Consider the following 21,415-nt stretch of genomic DNA (forward strand, 5'->3'; position numbering starts at 1 on the left):
GATGTAAGCTCATGAAATTTATTTTCTCCTTCAGTTACAGTTGGAGCAGTAGGTCAAAAGCAAGAGAAGTGTCACCAAAAACAACCAAATTAAACATTTTTCAAATGTTATGGAACACAAACTTCTTTTAAAAAATTATTTTAAATTGTGAAAGATTCAACATTTTTGTCACTCAATTCAGAAAGTAAAACTCATACTATATAGCTTTGCTATGCATAGGTGAAATATTTTGAGCCTTTGTTTCTTGTAATTTTCATGACAAACTAATTTCATGGCTGACAGGTGAGCTGGGTATGTGCTTCACTTTCTGAACAAAAATATTGAACTTTTTCACAATATTTACATTTTGTTGAGATGTATAAGGTGCAAGTGATGAACATAAAGGTTGACTTCAGATGATCAACAGGTCGACAGAATGCAAAATATCACATATTAGTAGCATTTATTTCATTCATTTAAACTTGTAATGAACATTTAGTTACATATCAAGTAAATAAACAGAGTGGGGCTACATGGAAGCAGTGATCAGGACATTTTATATGATTAATCTGAGATGTAGCTTAAAAGAGAAGTTCCTATTTTGACTTTTAAATGCAATCTATAAATCAAATATTTTTTTTATAGTTCTTGATTTCACCTCTCGCCCAAGCTGCTTATGGTTTCATTTTTTAATTGAATTTATTTCCATCCAAGAGTAGTGATTCCACATTTTTACCACCTGCTCATTCATATTATTATTGTTTTGTATTTAACATGATCGCCTTTATTTTGAAGCCATTAAAAGGATACATCTGCATCTCCATAAAATTGCAATATAGTCAAAAAGTACATTTTAACAATTCATTTCAAATGGAGAAATTTATGAACACACATTTATAAATTTTAAGTGTTAATGTAGATGATTGTTGGTTGCAGATAATAAATAAACTACAGTCATTAAAGCAGGTGTTGCTGCTTTAAAATATCTACTGTTAGAAATTTGTCATTTTTAATGAACCATCGTTTTAGTTCTAGTTTTAGGATTTAAGATAAATATAAAATTTAACAGAGTATGGATCTTTATTTTTTTTTTGTACGATAAAAAGTAGTCAAAACTAAAAAAAAAACAACCCTCAGATTTCACCCTAATGACAACATCTAAAACCTATTACTAGGACTTTTAGTGCCGTTCTTTGTGGAAATTCAGGACAAATATTGCAGAAATAAACTAAAAAACATTTCATTGTTAAGATATCTAAAGTTAGAAACATTAACTGGCTTAATTTTTTAGCCAAAGTTAAAAAGAGCCACTGTGAAACTCCAAGGAGCCTAAACGCAGCAGGTACTTCTACTACTGATGTTCTACTTCACTTTTCTACTTTTCTTCCACAAAACGTTCCCATGAATTTATCTATGATGCGGCGCTGTAGCTTCTCTGTCAATGGGCTAACAGGATTGTGTGGGCTGTAACCCAATGCTTCCATATTCCTTTTTTTATTGGTCAGTTATAATGTCCTAATTTCCTGAGGAGTTAACTTTTGGCTTAGCAGCATCATCTGTTGGCCACAATCTTCAAAACTGACTAGAGCAAATTAATCCATCACCGTTTATCTCTGCAAAATGGGAATGTCACATTATGAACTAACTTTCCGATGATATTTTAAAAAGAGATGCACTTGTATGCTCATGACTTTAACCACATTTTGAACCTGGCATATTGGTTGTGATGCTTGCAGTTGTGTTGCCTTGTACTAATTGTTGTAAAGTGGAGTTTAAAGGCATCTCATCTTCTTTTCACATTTTCCACCACTCACTACTAATACTTTTCTACCACTGCTTCACATTGGTAAACCACACGGGTGTTTAAAAAAAACTTTCACTGTGAGTGAAAATATCCATATTCTTAATAAGAGAGGGAGGTTTCTAGGCATTTATTAAATGATATTTATTCTAGATATTTATTAAGTACACATGGTGGTATTTATTCATTGGGAAAATCATGTAAAACTGAAGAGACTATTGGATGCACATTATTTGGACTAGAAAACAACATGGTGAAACGTATAAAGAGGGGGAAAAGTTGCTCTCCGTTTGTCGTTTGCAACCTTCACTTGCTGTTAATGGATGCACTTTTTTGACTCGGTGATTTAACTGAGCACAGTTTAAAAAGAAACAGATTCCTTTATCTGTTATGAACTAAACTTGCCTGTGCTATGAATTCTTCTCTCCTCCTCCTTCACTGTCTTTGTTGTAATGTTATTACCCCCTTTAGATGTCTCGAATAATCCAAGTTTATGATGAGGAGAAAGAGATTAATACCCAGGTAAGCCGTTTCAAATGGGGCACCTGTCTCCTGTTCCCTCCCACTGAGGCTCCAAGAAATGTGTGGAAACGACCCGAGTGAAGCTCTTCACAACTGCCTTTAGATTCAATACGCCTATGAAAAAGAAAAACGAAATGTTGAAAATTGGTTGACACAGGTCTTATTTCTCATTAAGTGGCGAAACGGGTCACTAAGTTTGCTTTCCTTTCACTTTTTCTCTTACTGTTTTCACTTACAGATCGAGGTTTTCACTTTATTTCACTTTATGTTTTGCTGGCTTAATACAATGAGTGTAACATGAAAATATGATGCTGACACAAGACGCTGTTATAAAGCTCACTGACGTAAAACAAACTAATGTTGCAAACAAATGTAGACTTCACATCTAAGGAACTAACCATACAGGACAAGTTTGTTTCACATTACTAACACAAAGGAGTTTTTTTTATTAACTTTCAGGGTTGATCTGCAATGAGCTGCTCAAGTCAATTTGAATGTGTGCTTGCCTCATTCAAGTCGCTCAAAAATAGAAAAGTTGTATAGAAGACTCTAAAGTTACACAGTAAAAAGAAAAAAGCTTTTAAATGTGTAAAATGACTGAACGTGTCTAAGTGGTTAGTTTTATCAACGCCAAGAAAAGTTTTAGATAGTCTGCTGCTTATGCAAATGTTCCTTTAGCTGTCAGGCTGGAGTATTGGTGCAGGATCTGTCAGGTTTGGGATTATTTGGTTGTTTTTGTCTGACATGTTATTTCCAGTTGAGTTCATCTTAATGCCTTGGACTAAAGTGAAAGAAATATTGTAAAACGCCGTTTATTGACACCTAACAGGACAACTAGCATCCTCTGCTTCTTTCGTGTTTAGCAGCTTATTTCAGTAACAATTTTTACCGAAGAAGTTTCAGTTTTTAAAGAAATATCTTGGATGCTAGTGACCAGATTTACTGTGAATGTACCTGAATATAACGGCACAAAGCACATTAGAGGAAAGGAGAATGGAAATCTGTAGAAATGCACTGATCAGAATTATACGACCGATTCCCAATATCTGGTTTCATAAAGGTTTGGCCTCTGATGCAGGGGCCAGTAATTTTCCGTATTAAGAGTAGAGACAGCAGACATTACAGGACTCTTTTAATATAATATATTAAAGCAAAAAACAAAACTACATAAGTGATATTTTGGACGTTGTTCAGCACCTTGTATTGGAGATAAAACACCAGTTTCTGTATGCGTTTATTGTAGAATATCTTTACCTTTACAGTGAGATTTCTGGCAAGTTGCCTAATCAGGGATTTTCCATAACGGAGAAGTCGGCTCTATAAATCAGCAGGAACAATTATGAAACGTGAGTCGTTGGTTACTTTGCACTTCCCTCAGTACATGGTTTCTGACAGTAAGGAAGTATTTAAATAAAAAACCCTCTGTACAGTTTGACTGCACCGCATTTCAAATAGTGTTGGAAGCAGATTAGTGCATATATGATGTAGGTAGCTAATGCTGATATTGGAATTCGGTCCAGTATCATCCAAAAGACAAGTATTTAAATCTCATAGAAGCACTCCGCTCCAGCATTTATTCTGTCCCAGTTTCTATCCAGCAGCATCCCGCGCGCACACACCCATTGGTTAACAATAAATGGGTCAATTGTTCTCATGCCTATTGCTTTTGACTATTGTTCTCTGAGTAATGTCACTTTATGAAACCTTTTTGTAACGTTCCACACTACAGAGTAAGCAATAAAAGTTTGAATGATTCGTGCTGATGTCACATTAGGTTGGTGTCGTCCAATACTCAAAGCTACGACATCTTTATCGTGTTAGAGGGAAAAATATATTGTATTGGGACACTTACACTAAAAATCTGAAACAAATCTACAGCACTGATGTTAATTCAACAATTTTATCTTCAGCAGTGTTGAGGCTTTCAACATAAAGGTTCATGTTACCTCTGATCAGTGTATGTTAGCTTTTCTTTCTGTCCGTAATGGGGTGGAAATGCTCTTTATTGAGCCATGTTCATTACATTCTTGCGCAACCTTGGAAATCTCCTTTATGGAATAGATTGTTTTCTTTTGTTTGTTTTTTGGTGGGTATTGTTGAACAAGCCTCTTTGACCTGTAAGTCACTAGCGGAGATGTTTCATGGAGCCACAGTGGGACCGGAAGGCAGGACATCCTTGCTCTGTACAGCACGGTTGAGCTGGGGCCGCTTTGCCACCAGGAGTCTTAACCAAATCTAATTTGTCTCCTCATTCTCCTCTTCCTCCTTCCTGCCTCCAACCCACTCATGTTTCCCCTATCCCGCCCACACTCAACGGTACTCACACCTTTCCTTCTCTATGTCACTCCTCACGCTCTTCTTCTTCTCCTCCGACCTTTTCCTCCTCCTCCTTCTCTTCCTTCCTCCTCCGACAGGCGGGATCAGAGATGGCGATATCTGGTAAGGCGGTGAGCCTGTACTTTGAGGAGAAGCTGCAGGACATATTCCCGGACCAACACTTCCCCGACTCGCCGGAGCCCGGGTCCTCCGACGAGAAGGAGAGGGAGCTCGTGGACACGGAGGACTCCGAGGAGGACTTCATTCAGCCGCGACGCAAACGGTTGAAAACAGACGACAAGGTTGTTCACATCAAGTAAAACCCCAGCGTAAAGAAACAAGAAGTTAAAAGACTGTCTTCCTTTCATCCCCCACCCTCTTTTTTTTTTTTTTGGAGAGACAAAAAGTATGACGTTTTCTAAACAAACTCATTAGATTGTTGCCTTGGAATGAAATATTTACAAGTCTTCTGTCATATTTTATTCCTTTTCCTCCCGAGAGCGTAAATATGGATCTTCTATTTCAAGGACACTGACCCGCTTGTACAGATTTTGAAGTAGGACTTCTTGTTCTGTTGTAGCTACCAACTGATTTGTTTTGTTTTCTATCATCCATTCGCATTTGTAGAGTTGTAACAATTTCTTTATAAAAGCATTTAACTTGACTTATTCTGTTTGATGTATATTATCTATGCTTTGACATCGAGCCTACTAAGTATTTGTATGACTTTGTGGAAACGTTGTGTAAATAAGAGAGTCTACAGTATAGGTGTTTTGGTGCGTCAATAAAACCTGTTCTTGAAATACACCAGAGGAAGGTATTTGTACAGCAGGTTGTCGTTTCCTTAAGTTTATCTGCTGCAGGTGCAACAAAAAGATCTGGAAGATAAATGGCAATATTCGTTCAAATAATCCAGTTTACTGTGACGATGCTAAACCCCCGTCCCCTCCAAAAAACAAAAACAAAAGTATGGCGGGTAAGAAGAACTGCAACAAACATTAATTAATAATTAACAATATTATCATTATTATTTATATATTAATGATATTAATAATTATAATTATTAATCAATAATTGACTAATGGACTATTAAATTAGTTGACCATTTCAATTATCGGTTTCAAAACAATCGTTTTAGCCCTATTCAGACGGGTTAACAAAATGATCTGACCAGACCACCCCACTTTCCACGTTTTCTCTCTATTTGGGTTGTGGTAAACTTCAAATTGGATTTCTTTCAACAATGGCTTTTTTTCATGCCATTGTCACAATATGGGTCATGTCACATATTGTGACATGTGATCCGACATCACTGATCCGAATAAAATACATTTTGTAGTTGTAATGTGGGGAGGGAAAAAATATCTAAAAGGGAGTTTTCAGAAGTATTTAAAGTTGTGTTTTTGTTGCCGCTAGTTACTTTCTTCACAGCAATAGATTATTTATGTTTAAGAAGTCGCTGAGTCCTCCTGGGCTTCAGTCATTGCAGAACGTTCTGCTGACTTTCTCATGTCCTCTTTTGTGGATAATCAACAGGCATGTTTGTGCCGTTTCAGTATTTGATAAGATTGTATTTGTTCGGTTTTTGTTCTTTGAGGGGTTAAGGTCGGAACTAAGCACGTGACTTCAGGGAACCTTAAAAAAATCACTCGTGCTGACATCAGTGAACTTGGTGCTGAGTCGTCAGTCTGACGGCGGGTCAGCTGACACCTGAGCAGAACTCCACAAACCTGCAGAATAAGTGGAAGAAGACCAGTTTGTGTTTTAGATTCAGCTTCGGGTTTTAATAGCCCTTCAGGTATGTTGTCTCTTTCCTCTGTTCACATGCGTTTTAATAAATATAGTTATACGTTAAAAAGTTTACTTTTCTGATTTAACGCAACTTGGTTTTCTTTTCCAGTTGTTTTGAGGGTTACGCACTGTTTAAGAGATTATAATGAACAGAACTGTTAACGTAATCTACGTTAACAGTTATGATAGCGGGGACATTTTGTAGTAAAACATGGAAAATACGAACGTAGCTCTATAATCTTTGGCGGGTTTGTCATTTAATGAGGAATGTACGAGACCAAAAGGTTCATATCGGCTTAGAACTAGTTACAGAATTAATGTAGGTTAATGAGGTTGCTTATATATGCTGAGAAATGTATACTATGTGGTGTTTTTTTCTCTTTTTTCCCTTATTTTCGTAGTTTGGAGCTTTGCTCAGAGTTGCTCAACCAAAACCGCATGTATTTTTTGGGATATATGGCAGGCCGTTTTAACATAAATTTGGTTTTACCACCCTTACATTCCAGATATCTCAAATTGTTTTATGACTAGACGTTTTAGTGACTTGAGATATCTCTAACTATATTTTGACTAGACAAAATATCTATTTGAGGTATCTCTAATGACATTCTGACTAGTCGAAATGACGTCAGTTTTACCATTGACTTATATGGAGATTTCAATTCAAGATATCTGCAATGAATTACTATATATATATATATATACACATTTCAGATTTCTAGAATTAAATTATGACTAGTCATCAAGTAAATTCAAGATATATCTATTTTAATTTTGTCTAGTTGTAATTCTAAAGATATCTTGAGTGACACCATAATTCAAGATATCTTAAATGTATTTTTGGATAGATTTCTAGTTTTGACTAACAAAATTTAAATTGTAGATATTTTAAAAGCAAATAACGGCTACTAGACAAAAACCAAATTAGAGATATCTTGAATTGTATTTTTTAACATTCTGACTAGTCAGAATGACATTACTCATATCTTGATGTATTCTGTATAGTCAAAACTTCCCTGACATGTAGAAATTTGAAAGTTTAATAAAGCAATGAAAAATAGAAAAAAACAAAAGATGTTTGAAAATGCACCCATTTGATGTTGAAAATGGTTTGACAGTAGCAATTTTAGCTTTTCAAATTTTAGCTTTTCAAAGTTTTTCAGTAAATTTGGTTTGTCAGAAATTAATAAACAGGAAATTCTTTGCAGATTTCAGAAGCAGTCTTACAGTTTATGAAGTTTTGTGTTCTCTGCATATCCAACATTGCCGAGCTCTGTGGTATTTACTGACATTTTTGTGCAGCAAACATAAAATTCTGCAGGCAACTGTTTGGACTGGACAGCACAAAGGGGCTTCCACGCAATTCCTACTTCAAATATCTAAAATTGTAATTTTGACTAGTCATAATTCAAGATATCTTAAATTGTGTTCCAGTGACGTCATTTGAGATGTCTTGAATTATTATTCTTACAAGTCAGAATGTAAATGCAGATATCTCACATTACAATTCCGGATAGGCTAGCCAACGTGTAGTTTTGTCTAGTCAAAATGCATTTTTAGATATCTGGAACGTAATTACGGATAGTCAGACAAACCCGAATTTATGTTAAAATGGCCTGCCATATTTAGTCACGCATGCGCATGACTACGTTTGCGGATACGTTTTTTGTAAAATCAACCAATCAGCGCGCGGTTAGGAAGACAATACAGTCGCTGGTATTTACTGTGTTCTTCGATGGTATGTTCCCAACTTCGGGATCGACGTTTTTGTGCGTAGAAACGAATCCATAGGCGTGTCAGCGGCTACACAGGCAAGGCAAACATCAAATATTATTCATGTTCACATTGTTGGCTTAAAGTTGAACCAAAACGGTCATCTATGGGAGGCAGTGTAGGTAGCTTTTGTTGCTAATCTCTGCAATAGCTAGTAGAGAGTGTGTTTATTGTTTTGATATTGATCTCTATAGATTTGTGACCTTTACTGGTAACCATTTTCCTCGTCAAATGCATTACCTGAACATCTGAGTTCAATGTTTTTTATTTGATATTAGTTTGTTGCTCATGTGTTTGTTTTGTCAGAGCTCGACATTTGAGCCATATGGCCGACACAAACAATTTGTTTACTTCCTCTCCTTTAAAGGACAGTGTCGGTCTTGCTTATATTGTTGCGACACATTGAGGTCTGGTGGTTTATTTCTGTATTTTACTTGAATATCTGTTTAGAAAACGTTTTTTATGAAGACTTAATTTACAACATTGACAGAAATGCAACAAGGAAGCAAACCTTTTCTGGCCCATTCAAATTCCTGTTTTTTTGTTTGTTTTGTTTTGCTTTTTATCTCTTGCCTTTCTGATTTTTCTTCTTTTTTTTAAAGCACTTTAATACATAACAAAGAAAACATGCACTTTATGTTCTTTGATAGGGACAGTAGCTTTGAATTCAACCTAAAATGAAGAAATTACATGAATATTACAAATTATGCCTCAAACCATGCAGTAAAAATAGTTCGACCTTTGCATATTCATTATGGGTTTCTCTTTTGTCTGTCTGGATGGACAGATTCATTTTAGGTCATGAAACTAATTTTAATACAAAATGCAGTTTTGAAGTTAACATGTCCTTTATTAATTGCATAAACAGCTATCAGAACCAGTCCTGCACAATGTGAAAAAGTAATTGCCATCTAAAACTAATAACTGGTTGTGCCACACCTGCTGACACAACGTCTATGCAGTGTTCAAGACAAAAAAGGCTATGAGTCTTTTTCGTCATGGTGGAGCAATGTTGTTCCTCTCTTTTTTGCAGAAGTATATTTTGAGTAGTGTTTAAGCATGAATAGCCTGCTAAAGGTGATTGTATTATTATTATTATTATTATTATTATTATTATTATTGTTGTTGTTTTATAAGTATGTCATGAATAAAGAGGGCTGGAAAAGTCAAAGTTTTTTCCTTATTTGATCTGCGACTCACCCATCAGAACTAAGATTTGGCCCATTTCCTCTCTCTGCTTATTTAGTTGGTGAATTTGAAACTTCTAGTATTCACTGACAGACGTGTCTCTTGACCAGCAGACTATGTGGAAAGGCAACGTCTTCACCCTGAGCTCGCCCGGATGGACAGATTCAGGAAACTTCAGCTCGTTGTGTCCGAATGGCTCCCAGTGGGTTTGGGAAGGCCTGGGGGAATGCGCCCAGGATGCGAGGGACATGGCCAGCGTCTGCCTGGGTCTCCTGTCCATCGTCTGTTTCATGGTGTCCTCTCTTCCGTAAGAGTTTGTTCTTTTAGTCAGTTTTGTAGTTTTGTTTAACTGTCATGTAAAGTTAACTCTGCTCTCTGTCTGGTTACAGTCAGTACTACAGTTCCTGTAAAAAGGGGAATATGGACAGTGCCCTATCAGTCTGGTTTCTGCTGCTGTGGTTGGGAGGCGATTCCTGCAATCTGATTGGCTCCTTTCTGGCTGACCAGCTTCCACTTCAGGTGATTTTTTTTTTTCTTTTTTTACAGAAACGACTTAAATATCTTTTTTCAAGTTTGTCAAATGTTCAATATTCATGATTTTAAAGAAATGTTTTATGGTTTTTGCCTTTAAGACAATAAAAAACAACTATACCAGAATGCTAATAAATGACCATGTAATGCATTCTTATTAATGAAAGCACATTGTTATGGAATATTCTTGTATCAATTAGTCATTTTAGTCAGCTTGAAGCATGTGAACTCATAGGAAACAGTTTTTTGTTCACCTGAGACGTGTGTATCTGTTTGTCCCTGTCATATAGACCTACACAGCCATTTATTATGTCTTGGCCGACCTGCTGATGCTCGCCATGTACACATACTACAAAATGAGACACAGAATGGTTCACAGTGAGTATTTTCACTTTTGTTAATTAAAGTTTTGTTTTTATCTTACTGAATATTCTTAAATATTATCCAGCTCATTTGGATTGTATTTAACACCAAAGTTTGCAGTAACAACAAAGTAGGAGACATGTAAACCCTGAGGCTCCTCACAAAACCTGACCTCAAAATCCACACATAAAATATACTAAATATACTGTTTATGTGCAATAATGATTAGCAACATATTGGCTCTAACATTGGTGTTGGCCAGTAGCAGTCATTTATCAGCATATTGATAACGGTCCGATGAATAAAACTGGGCCAATGTTAGGAGCTAATATTTATTTCCATGGAAATGCAAAATAAACTTTAGCAATATTAATATTGGATATTGATATCGTCTCAGTAAGACATTTTGGAGAGACGGCTATAATAACTAAATTTGAAATAGTTATGTGCTAAAAGCAAGCTTTATACGTTTCTGACTGATAAACAGTGAGTCGACGTTACTCTAACATCATGTTTTTTGTACCTGCTTCAGTTTTCTGTACTGATGTCGACCTCTGCTTTCACATCTTCACCAGGGAGAACAGTTTTGAACGTCGTGGGCATTTCTTGCGTTCTGGGCCTGACTGCTGGTCTGGCCCACCTCCCTGGGGTCGACCCCGAACCTGAAATGATCTTCTCTGGGTTCAGGAGCCGCTCTTTGCTCTCAACCACTGACACTAGCTCTATTCAGGTCAGACCTGTTATGATCTACTTATCTGAATGAAGTTAACTAGTTATGTCTGGCTGTTTTTTGGTTATTGGTAACGTTAAATCTACCCCTCTTTACCCCAGCCTTTTACCCCTAGAGAGATTATTGGTTTCTCCATTGGGTCGGTGTCATCAGTCCTCTACCTCTGCTCTAGGCTGCCACAAATGCACACAAATGTGAGTATGACGAGCAGGTTTGCAAAAATGTTCAAGGAATGTTGATGCCGTTTCATGCCTTAGCAGTTTTGGCCGTGTCGTGTCCGATTTGACTTTCAATTAAATTAAATTAGAGTTCAGCATTTTATTTTTTTATGACGGTTTGTCTCTGTAGCTCCTGAAAATCTCAAACTACAATAAAAACAATAAATTCATAGGACAAAAGCCAAGGGATGCAAGAACTTGGGCTAGCTTTAGTGGAACTAACTCTTTTTTGTATAATTTATTAAGTGAAATGTCTGACTGTTTATGCACATGTAGCAATATCAAAAAACTATGGTGCTCAGTCACCAGTTAGGTGCCATTTTTTCCATAATTTTAATGATCTCTGAGCTATTTAAATGGTTTTAGAGCCACAAATATTACCTGATCTTTTGATGTAAAGACGTCCTAAAATTTTTGCTTCCTCCTGCAGGAAACCTGTTGTTTTAAAATAGTAACTTTTTTTATCCCTGTTTTTAGATTTTAGTACGAAGAAAAACATAAAACGTGTTCAGAAACGTAATATGTGATGTTGATGTTTGCACATAGTTTCCAGCCTCAGAACGAGAAACATAGATGTAAATAAAAATGACAGATGATGTTAGAGCCATTCTACTGTGGAAATTAAATGTAATTATTCTATGGGGAAAAAACTGGGAAATAGCTAAAACCTGCATTTATTATTATATCTATTTTTAAAACTTAAGTTGTTCTTTATCCTTTTTAGTCGATGCTATTAAGAACGATTGTGGAAGGTCAAAAGAGCAGCTTGCAGTTCAAGTACATTTACTTGGTAAAGCTTTTTTAAAATTTTTTTTAATTTTGTTGGTAAATTAGAAGGATCAAAGTGGGAATGCATAGAGACCAATTTGGGGTCTAAACTGGTCAAAGTTTTCATTACATTGAAGTACTGATGAGCATGTTTTCTAGAGAACAGGGTGCATCTTCTGTGTTACAAGACATTACTGAAGAGTTCTGTTAGTATCCAAGAGACTAAAGGAGAAAAACAACTCATCCAAGTGAGAAATGACAGATTCAATGTTCTTGTTAACTGCAAAAATTTAAGTGAATATAATCCAGTGTAAAAAAAACAAAAAAAAACCCTGCTGTTCCCTGTGTGGGAACAATGTGTACATGAACATGAGTAGGTAGAAAATGAAAACGTTCCACATCCCTCGTTCAGACGATTCACTTCCCTTGCGGTCGTCTCGTTTCTCGTCGCAGTTTAAGAGGAAGTCGACGGAGGGAGTGTCTTACTTCTTGTTTGCTCTCGTCATCTTGGGGAACACCACCTACGGCCTGAGTGTCTTATTGAAGAACCCTGAGCGGGGCCACGGCGAGAGAAGCTACCTGGTCCATCACCTGCCCTGGCTCATCGGCAGCCTCGGAACGCTCACCCTGGACCTCATCGTATCCTTCCACAGAGAGATGCTGCTGCACAATGCGCCAAGTAGAGACGATGGCTGTCAGGTTCTGTTCTACATCCTCTGGTTGTGTTTGAAACAAAGTATTCAGCAGTGAATGCACCGGATCCCCAAATCTATGGGAAACGGGAGTAAAAAAAAAGCTTACCTCGGCGCCCCCTGTTGGCTGCTTTGTCGCAAAACTCCAATGCTAGTGTTTTATCAGATGAAGCTGCAGCTGCAGTCTTTGCCCAAAATAACCAACGTTTTAATGAGTGGAAAAATATTTTTCAGCATCATGCATAGAAGCTGAATGCTGCTTCTCTGTGTTTGGCTCTGGAGAGCAGAACCAGAACCAGAAGACTTTAGTGGTCTGGTAAGTTGATCTTTAATGTGTTGTGGTTCTAAGCAGTTAAGTGATTTATAAACTAACTACAGTATTTTAGAGTCTATTCTCTGAGCGACAGGGAGCCGGTGGAAGGACTTTAAAACTGGTGTTAGTGCTCTATCTTCCTGGTTTTAGTCAGAACTCGAGCAGCAGGGTTCTGGATCAGCTGCAGCTGCCTGGTTGGTAAGAGTCAGTGATGTGACTGACATTAACTCACTTTGCTTTTTGTACTTTTTAGACCACCTTCATTTACAACCGCCCGCTGTGTTGGACTGCACTCTGTCCACATGCCTGATTTCAATGTATAAACCCAATACACGGGGTCCATGACCTCGCCTAGAAAAGTATGAAATTTAAGTCATTTCTGCATCTGGATATGTATGGGGAAAACAAATGGGTTATTGGAAAATATCTCAATTTCCAGACTAAATGATCTCGTTCTTTTATTTCCTTAACCTTGCCGCTCAGATCTCAGTGCAGTTCTTTATCTACCGCAAGGCTCCGGTTCAGAACGTGAACGGCAGCCTGGGAACTGATGAGACGGCGCCTCTGATCCCGAGCTGAACCGACAGACGGAGGAGATCCTGGAGAGAAGCTCAACTCCAATCGAACTCAGTTTTAATCAGTTTTAGTTTTTATTTATTATATGTTCGTCCTGATTAATGTTTACAGATGGTTTTGTTTTTTATTGCCGCAATGGAAGTACAGATAAAACTTCTTATTTTATCTGCTTTTTAGTGTCTGGGTTTCAGACGTCGGACATGGAGCTCTGAGTCGTAACGTCAAGCATTCAGACTAGACCATTCCACAGAGGTTTCCTCTGAAACAACTACGGTGCTGTAAAGTTTCTGAACCTCCACATCCAACCCTGTCTGTGGTGGTGAAATGTGCCAGAATAACTCCACTGTCTGGTATTGTCCTTTTAAGATTTTAAGACATATAAACCTTGTATCTACATCTGCTCTCCCCTTAACCTGCAGCAAAAAACATGTCAGAAGTGTTGACAGATCTTTTATGCAGACTGTTCATATTTTCCTTGTAGTTTCAGGTTTTTACTCGATGTTTTTGTGAAGATGCATGACCAACTGAGTTTTAAAACTGTCTTAAAACAATTATTGTTTTCTTGCCTTTTTAATTTGCACATTTTATTGTGTGGTTTTGCACATTTTGAAGCGAACGTTGGTTTTATATTGGAAATGACAAACATATCTAGTCGGTCCGTGTACTGTAAAGAAATAAACAAAACAAAGACGATGTCGTGATATTGCGTCTGACTCGTAACTTGAGGGTTTTTCCCTCCTCAGATACTTTTATTAACCGGTAACTTGTAAAAGTTTCACATTTTGTCACAAGCGCACATTTTAATGCAACTTCATTTGGATTTCATTAGACAGCGACACAATGCAGGACATATCCGTGAAGTGAAAAGGAAATGATTTTCAGAAAATCTCAAATAAGAATCTGAAAACTGTGGCATGGATCTGTGTCCAGCTCCTCTGCGTGACCTTGACCTGCTCCCGACAGCCAAGCAGTTTTTCTTCATTAGCGGAATCATGCTGACCCTTCTGCTGCATCGTTCTCCCTCCTAACGCACGTTCCCTCCTCCGTGAAATCACACACCCTGAAAGCGGCCCACCCAGCGAGGAGGTGATACTGAAACATAAAATATCAGGTCCATAGCGATGTGTGTGTTTGTGGTGAAACAGTGGCAGAAAGCTTGTTAGAAGGGGAGTCGGGGAGGTTTGCAGGAAGAGTCAGCAGCAGGACACATCCATCCATCACCAGCGATGAACAAGAGCCTGTTTATAAACAGTATATGCTGGGAATGTCTTAATGAGACGCTTCCAGTTCCTGCAAGAACTTTTTTCACTCTTCCTGCCAGTAAGTTCAACCAAATAGGTCCCATACGGCACAACTTCAAACTCTTTATTCTGTTATTTACAATACCAGATTTGTTTATCACATTTCCCCTGTTGCACAAAAGACTGTTTGCTTTTCTACTGTATGTCTAAGTGATATGTACGTCTCATTGGAAAATGTTGGTTTACACTAAATGAGCTGAGGTGAGAAAAATCTCAGTGCTGTCAACATGCCAACGCCCCCCAAAAAAGGTGAAGGCTGGGCAAGACGAAAAGATGCTGAAACACAAACTGCTCATCGGAGAAAAACCCTAAAAGCAGCAAACAGAATGACTTTAGGATTCAGTGGATGGTGTTGTTGGTGAAAGGCAACAGTGAGACAAAATAATACCAGATATTAATGAACATTTAAAAAACAGTAGAAACTCTCTTAGTTTAATCTCCTTTTTTTTTTGCCTCTGCCAGTTTAGTTTGCTAATACAGTGTCTATCAGAAGTTTACACAACCCACATCATTGGGAACGCTGCAAGGGTTTTAATGGTCCGTTTAAATGGTTCTTTCCCCAGGGTGGTGTGAGAGCACAAACATCAACTTCAGTGTTTTTTATAAACAGGAATTGGGTGCAAAAGTTAAAATCCAGGCATTTACAGGAGTCCTCTGATGACTTGGGGTTGCTAATCAGCCGTTTAGATTGCCTATCCCTTAGGACCGGCACTGGTCAAAAGCTAGGGAACATTGTGGCATATTTTACTGCTGCTCTTTATATATAAAGAGTATCTGTATCTGGTACTCTTATGTCCATCACTGGACTTGTCACAGATTTGTGGAATGGAGGAAAATATCTGAACACAAAAGATGTGGACATTCTTCCCCGTGACGTCCCGAAGCCCTCCCTCTCCTGCCCTGGTTCAGATGTGGGCCGTGGACTTTGCTCTCTAAATCCAGGGGCCACTTTAAAGTGAGAGCTGGCTCCTTTGAGTGCGTCAGTAAACAGAACAGGCCATTATCAAGCCACAGCTACCGCCCAGCACACCGATAAAGACAGACAGACAGACAGATACTGTGTCCAGGGCGGGATTTATGAAGTGCTGGATTTATCTCTCACAGCTTGAGTTATGAGGGACTAATGAGTTTGAAGGTCTGAACACTCCAAACGCTTTGTTTAGAAATTCTGTGGGGTTCGTCTTATCTTTTCACATCCTCTGTTTTTCGGAGCACATTTTTTAGAAGTCTTGATGTGATGTTCCTAATGTCCCAATTGTCCTTCCTCTTCCTCCTCTTCTTCTTCTCTCTTTGACACTCCTCTCCCTTGGGACAAGTCCTCGTACTTAGGCCTGCAATCAACAATGTGTCCAACAGCCTGACACCTCCAGAAGATCCACGGTGACATCTGCACTGTCAGATGTCGTCTCCATCATTTAGAGCCTCTCTCGGCCCCACTTGTCTGCTCTCTGTCCTCCGTATATCTGTCAGAGGTCGGAGACTATTAGGCGGATGCTTCATTACTGCTGGACTTGTCAGATTCGTGGAATGAAATATGGTTCAACAATAACCCCCCCTCTACTTTGTATTTATGCCAGATTCGGTTTTCATGCTACACTCCACTCTAAGGTGATAAAGAGTTTGCAGATCAACTGAGTCCTACTAAACACATGTCATTTTGACAGATTTTCTGTTTTTTATGACTGTCTGCAGCTCAATGCTGGACATTTCTGCACCAAATTTTACATTTGGTGAAACCATACAGCCGTTTTTAACTTCAGTTGTTAATTCATTAGCTTGTTACCAAAAGGACACTTGGTTCATTGTGTTTGTAATGGGAAGTAGGAATTCTCCATTTCCATGTCAGAAAAATGGAACAGATTTGCCCATGAAGTTCCTCTGAACTCCCCAACCTCGAGTTTGGCTCCAACACAGTTGATCATTTCTATGCTGATAACATGCAGATCTATTGTTCTTTTATCTAAAATTACCCCTGCCAGTCACATCACGTGTTCAATCACCCTTTTTTTCTAAGACAGAAACACTCCTCCACTCCTCATCTCCCCTGTGAACCAATCAACAGAAATCAAACTATTTCTTGGTGCTTTGGCCTCTGTCAAACCTCAGCTCAGAAGTCTTGGCATCATCAAGATTGATCCTGAAGTCACGATTCCGAAAAGTGAAAGTTGAAGGTCTCCGACTAACCCTGAGTTTCCGTATCAGTAATCGTACCACTTTCTTTCCAGTAACGAGTAATTTCAAGCGATACTTCAAATCCAGGAATAGGATTAAAGTTACCCTGGTGAAAAACAAACATATTAAGTATGTTAAATTTTACCATACTTGAGCATACTTTAAGTCAGACTAATCATGAGTAATTCGCTTAGGATTGCAAGAGAAATCTCTTAATTAAAGACGGCGTGTACCATACAGAAACATTCCTGCTTTCCTTCTCACTGAGAAAAGCTTTCAGCTTCAGAAAGAATGATTGCCTCTCCCTCTCACCTCCTGCCGGCTCCCACATCGAGTCAGTGAGAGGGGATGACAGCGGGCTGGGAGGACACCATCAATCCACCGTAAACACGCTGCACGTCTTAGGGGCCCCGCGCTCAAGGGCCTACATGCCCCGGGTCGGGGTCGCTCCTCTGTCTTCCTCCGGCAGGACAGGCCTAGACACCCTGGTGCTTTGGCTGAACCGTCTTGCTCGGGAAGTCGGAGGTCCCGGAGACCCTTCAGTATTAACTGCTGTCTAATATTAACTGCAGTGCAAACAAATCAGCAGTAAACAAAAGGAAAGAGTAAACAAACTCCCAGGGCCTGGGATGGGGATGGACAAACTTTTAACGATTCTGTTCATATGGTTTGTACAACACTAAAAAAACAACATTTAGGCTCGTAAAAAAAAAGTGATATATTTACTTTCTTCTGCTCTGGGAAACAAACAACTTCGCATTCATACATTCTGACGTGCAGTGAGTGTTGAATATCTCGGAGGTCTCATGATTTATCAAGTCGCAGTCAGGTCCAGCTGTTTGGACAGCGGTTCCAGCCCCGTCCTTCCTGGGTGTCCCCACTTTCCCTTTTGTCTACCCCTGAGGGACGCTCAGGCCCTCCTCCAGCACTTCATCACCACTGACGAAGAGCCTCAGCTGCACTCTTCCTCTCTCTGTGTGTGCTTTTTTTTAAAAGTATATATCAGTCGTAGAGACCTGAACACATCGTGGGGATTAAGGAATGTCTCCTCACCATCCAGATCCGTCACGTTCTGTGTGAATTCTCAGACTGCTTTTGTGTTTTCTTGGAGCGAGAAAATAGACTTAAAGGTCACAGACTGGAGAGAGGATTTCTGGGTCCAGATGAGAGAGTGGACGGAGTCTGAGATGAGCTTTTCAGCAGGGGGGTATCTCTCCACCTCGGAGAGTTACTGCTCCGCTGAGCCGCTCCAGTACTACGGTGAGTCTCCAATACACTCCACGCTCATTCTTAACAGCATGAACACGGAGTTTTGGCTTTTCCATCTTTTATATTTTTAGGTGCATCTATGGAAAGTCTATCAAAGAATCGTATAGGATCAAAGACTTAACTTTAAAAAGCACAATTTAGGTATTTTTTCAGTATTTGCACCTCTAGATTACACGCAAAATAAATGTTACATTATTTTACTATAGACCAGTGTTTCTCAACCTTTTTTGGGCCAGCACCCCCCAATCCCTTATCCAGGTCCCTCACCAACCCCCCACCAAAAAATTTGCAGGCTACTTTGCACTGACCATTATTTTATCATTAATATTACTATCGTTATTGTAGATGTTTTGATTTTTATGCTTGTTTCTGTATTTATCAAGAATAATTTCCCAGAGAGCAAAACACCATGGGAATAGAAATTATTTTCACAGGCGTCTACAAAAAATGCAATGAACATTCAACTTAAAATCGGTAGGCCTAACAGCAGCCAATCAGAGTGGAAAAAATATTCTTATTTTGTGCCATTTTCTAGTTATTAAATCTTGCACAAAATGACCAGATAAAAGATGAACAACATGCCAGTTTAAACTTTGATCTATTTGCAAAACGAGTGAGCTCTGCAACATTAAAACATGGATAGAACTGTAACTACATTAATCATAGCTCTTCTTCTCTTCAGTGTTTCTGTCGATTTCTGGTGGTGCAGCTCTGTGCTGCCTTCAGGAGAATGGGACATCAGAGTATCATCCATAAAATTTCACCCACATGGCATTTATTGTGCAAACCAGAGCTTTCAGTGGAAAAACAAAAGTTCCAGGTCCTTTTAATGCCATGAGACAGAAACATTGATTATATCTTTATATAGATCTGTCTATTGATTTATAGATTAATAGTTTTACTGGACAGAAATTACAAAGAACAAATCTGGTTCTTAATCAAATCCTAATGAGTCAAATTGAAAGTGTCATGGAGTCATCAGCCTCATGACAATAACACTGACATGAAAAATAATATTGAAGAAATATATCAAATCTAATTAAAAACATAAGTAAGTGATCAGTTATTAACTGTTATGGTCTGTAAGTTATATTTATTCTCAGTGTTAGATGTGGTCTCATCAAACCCATGGCACTTCAACAATATTATTTTACCTTTTATCTGGAAATGGTGTCTGTTTATTCTTGCCATATTGATCGAAAGGTTTTGCCATACCAGTTTATTCCTCTGTATTTACTTTAGTTTCTTAGTTTATTCTTGCATTTTGTTCTTCATTCACTTCCATTTAGTTTCCTTTGATTAGTAATTATCCTCTCTTGGTTTACTGCTATGTCCACTTTAGCTTATTTCCCGTTGCTACATTTATTTGATCATTTATTGACCATCAGTAATCTTCACTCATCACCTGCTGCGCCGCCTAATCATAATATGTTTCACATCATGTGTTGATTTTTTCACTGTTCAGCGTCGGATTCTCTGTTTTTATGCCATAATTCACATCTAGTTCGTCGCTCCGTTTTATGTCCCGCTTCTCCTGTTTCAGAGTTTTGCGCAATGTGGGCATCTTTTTTTTTAACCCCCTAAGGTGCAGGGCGTATCGATGGGGAAAAGGCAGACTGACATAAACCTTTTAAAACAACGGAAACAATTTCGATATTCTGACTATTGAAATTTAAAAGTGCCATGTTGTTCTATCACCCCCGTTTCATACCGGACCACTTACAGCTCCGGTGTTAACGCTATAAAATGAACGCCCTCTATCGTGGTTTCAACCATGGAGGGATTTCTTTATTTCTTTACTTAAATAGGTTCATTTTTCAGAGGGAGACACAGTGAGGGTATCGTGATTTTAGCTACCAGCAGCAGGAGAACGGAGCTTTGCCAAGAAGCTAACAGAAGCTAACAAACACTGAATAGAAGAAGAGCTGCCATCGATACAGTTGCAGCCAAGCATGGTTTAATGTTACACAATGCAGTTTTACCAAGTTGCTCAAAGTCTAAACTGGCATTGTTGTGCATTTAAAGTGTAAAGTTTACCTTCTACCAAACGTCCCCCAAAGGCATCCCAGCGCCCCCATTTTGTAAAAATGTCCGCCAGCGCCCCCTGCCGTCCTCTGAACGCCCCCTAGGGGGCGGTACCGCCCACGTTGAGAACCGCTAGTCTAAAGTTTCCGTCTGAGCTGTGGATCAGTGCTACAGTCCACCTCCATCTTCTCCACGGTCCGCAGAGCACGGCTATCCCTGCTAGTATTTCTTTTTATCACTCTAATTAAATTTTGGCTGAAGAAACTCTCACAAGAACAAACAAACAAACAAACAAACAAAAAAACTTGTACCTGGTTAAATCACCATGTTTTTTTTTTGTTTTGTTTTTTTTACGTATTGTTGTTTCCTAAAACTGCAACTTAAGTTGTTGCTTCATGACTTTATTGTCTTGAAATCATCTTACCACGTTTGTTTGGTTTTAATTTACCTATATAATTAAATTAATTTAAAAAGTACTTTATTATCCAAAAAGGGGAATTAAATATTGTAACTCACGTTTCGTTAAAAATGTGTTGTAGATGCTCATGGCTGTTCACAGGGATGCTCTCCTGCAGCAATCTGTGCTTCTGCAGCTCTGCAGAAGCCTCTGACTGAAGACACTCTGTTGTTTTATAACAGCCTGATAAGGAGGATGCTCATGGTTGTCCATAATGTTCTTAAATTGATGAAGAATTGTTTGCACAGTAATTTCCAGAAGGTCCAGAGAATCCGGCTTGTCTGCCGATCTTTGCCCATTACGATCAGTGGAAGAGACGGTTTGAACTTCTTCCCTCTCTCCTCATTTTTGGTCCTTCTTCAGGTCCATAGCTCCTCTATTTTGTGGGTCTGGTTTGAGCTGGTTTATTATTTGAGCTTTTGTGACGTTAATCAGCTACACCAAGTTTTAAAACACTTTGTTGACATTGCTATTATTTTAAGTGTAAAGAAATTGTTTGGACTAGAAATGCAAGAAAATATTCTTGGTAAAATTGTTGGCCAACTCTTACACTACTTCATCATACCTTGTTGCAGAAATGTGATCAAAAGTTCAAACACACAGTTCCTGAAAGCACATTTACTGTCTGAG

The 21,415-nt window shown here is 38.5% G+C and overlaps 3 protein-coding genes across 13 annotated transcripts in view; all 3 read left to right on the plus strand.

Annotated features, from left to right (window-relative positions):
* Nucleotides 1-5,431, plus strand: part of trim33 (tripartite motif containing 33) — a 30,862-nt gene extending 25,431 nt beyond the window's left edge. For 2 of the 4 annotated variants that reach the window (XM_016680727.1, XM_007570118.2), the window contains 2 exons: nt 2,252-2,302; nt 4,717-5,431. In XM_016680727.1, the coding sequence (XP_016536213.1) occupies nt 2,252-2,302; nt 4,717-4,938 (273 nt within the window). In that variant the 3' untranslated portion in view covers nt 4,939-5,431. The remainder of the gene's footprint in view (nt 1-2,251; nt 2,303-4,716) is intronic. The other 2 variants (XM_007570120.2, XM_007570119.2) reach the window with 1 other exon arrangement.
* An 878-nt stretch (nt 5,432-6,309) lies between these two features.
* slc66a1 (solute carrier family 66 member 1) lies at nt 6,310-14,254 on the plus strand. 6 transcript variants are annotated; one of them, XM_007570125.2, is made up of 8 exons: nt 6,310-6,416; nt 9,484-9,677; nt 9,760-9,889; nt 10,192-10,279; nt 10,840-10,994; nt 11,096-11,188; nt 12,434-12,619; nt 13,469-14,254. In XM_007570125.2, exons 2-8 carry the CDS (start codon nt 9,487-9,489, stop codon nt 13,562-13,564), a joined length of 939 nt encoding a protein of 312 aa, XP_007570187.1. In that variant the 5' UTR covers nt 6,310-6,416; nt 9,484-9,486; the 3' UTR covers nt 13,565-14,254. The 6 variants fall into 6 exon arrangements, with proteins under 6 accessions (XP_007570187.1, XP_007570188.1, XP_007570186.1 ...); XM_007570126.2 differs by having other exon boundaries at nt 6,314-6,416; nt 9,481-9,677; XM_007570124.2 differs by lacking the exon at nt 6,310-6,416 and adding an exon at nt 8,082-8,220 and having other exon boundaries at nt 9,481-9,677.
* A 3,729-nt stretch (nt 14,255-17,983) lies between these two features.
* nr1h5 (nuclear receptor subfamily 1, group H, member 5) overlaps nt 17,984-21,415 on the plus strand; it is a 19,368-nt gene continuing 15,936 nt past the window's right edge. For 2 of the 3 annotated variants that reach the window (XM_016680707.1, XM_016680708.1), the window contains exon 1: nt 18,098-18,294. In XM_016680707.1, the coding sequence (XP_016536193.1) occupies nt 18,198-18,294 (97 nt within the window). In that variant the 5' untranslated portion in view covers nt 18,098-18,197. Of the gene's footprint in view, nt 18,295-21,415 lie in introns of all 3 variants that reach the window. The other variant, XM_007570127.2, reaches the window with a different exon arrangement.

The sequence above is a fragment of the Poecilia formosa genome, unplaced genomic scaffold (genome assembly GCF_000485575.1).
Source record: "Poecilia formosa unplaced genomic scaffold, Poecilia_formosa-5.1.2 Scaffold255, whole genome shotgun sequence".
Lineage (NCBI taxonomy): Eukaryota > Metazoa > Chordata > Actinopteri > Cyprinodontiformes > Poeciliidae > Poecilia > Poecilia formosa.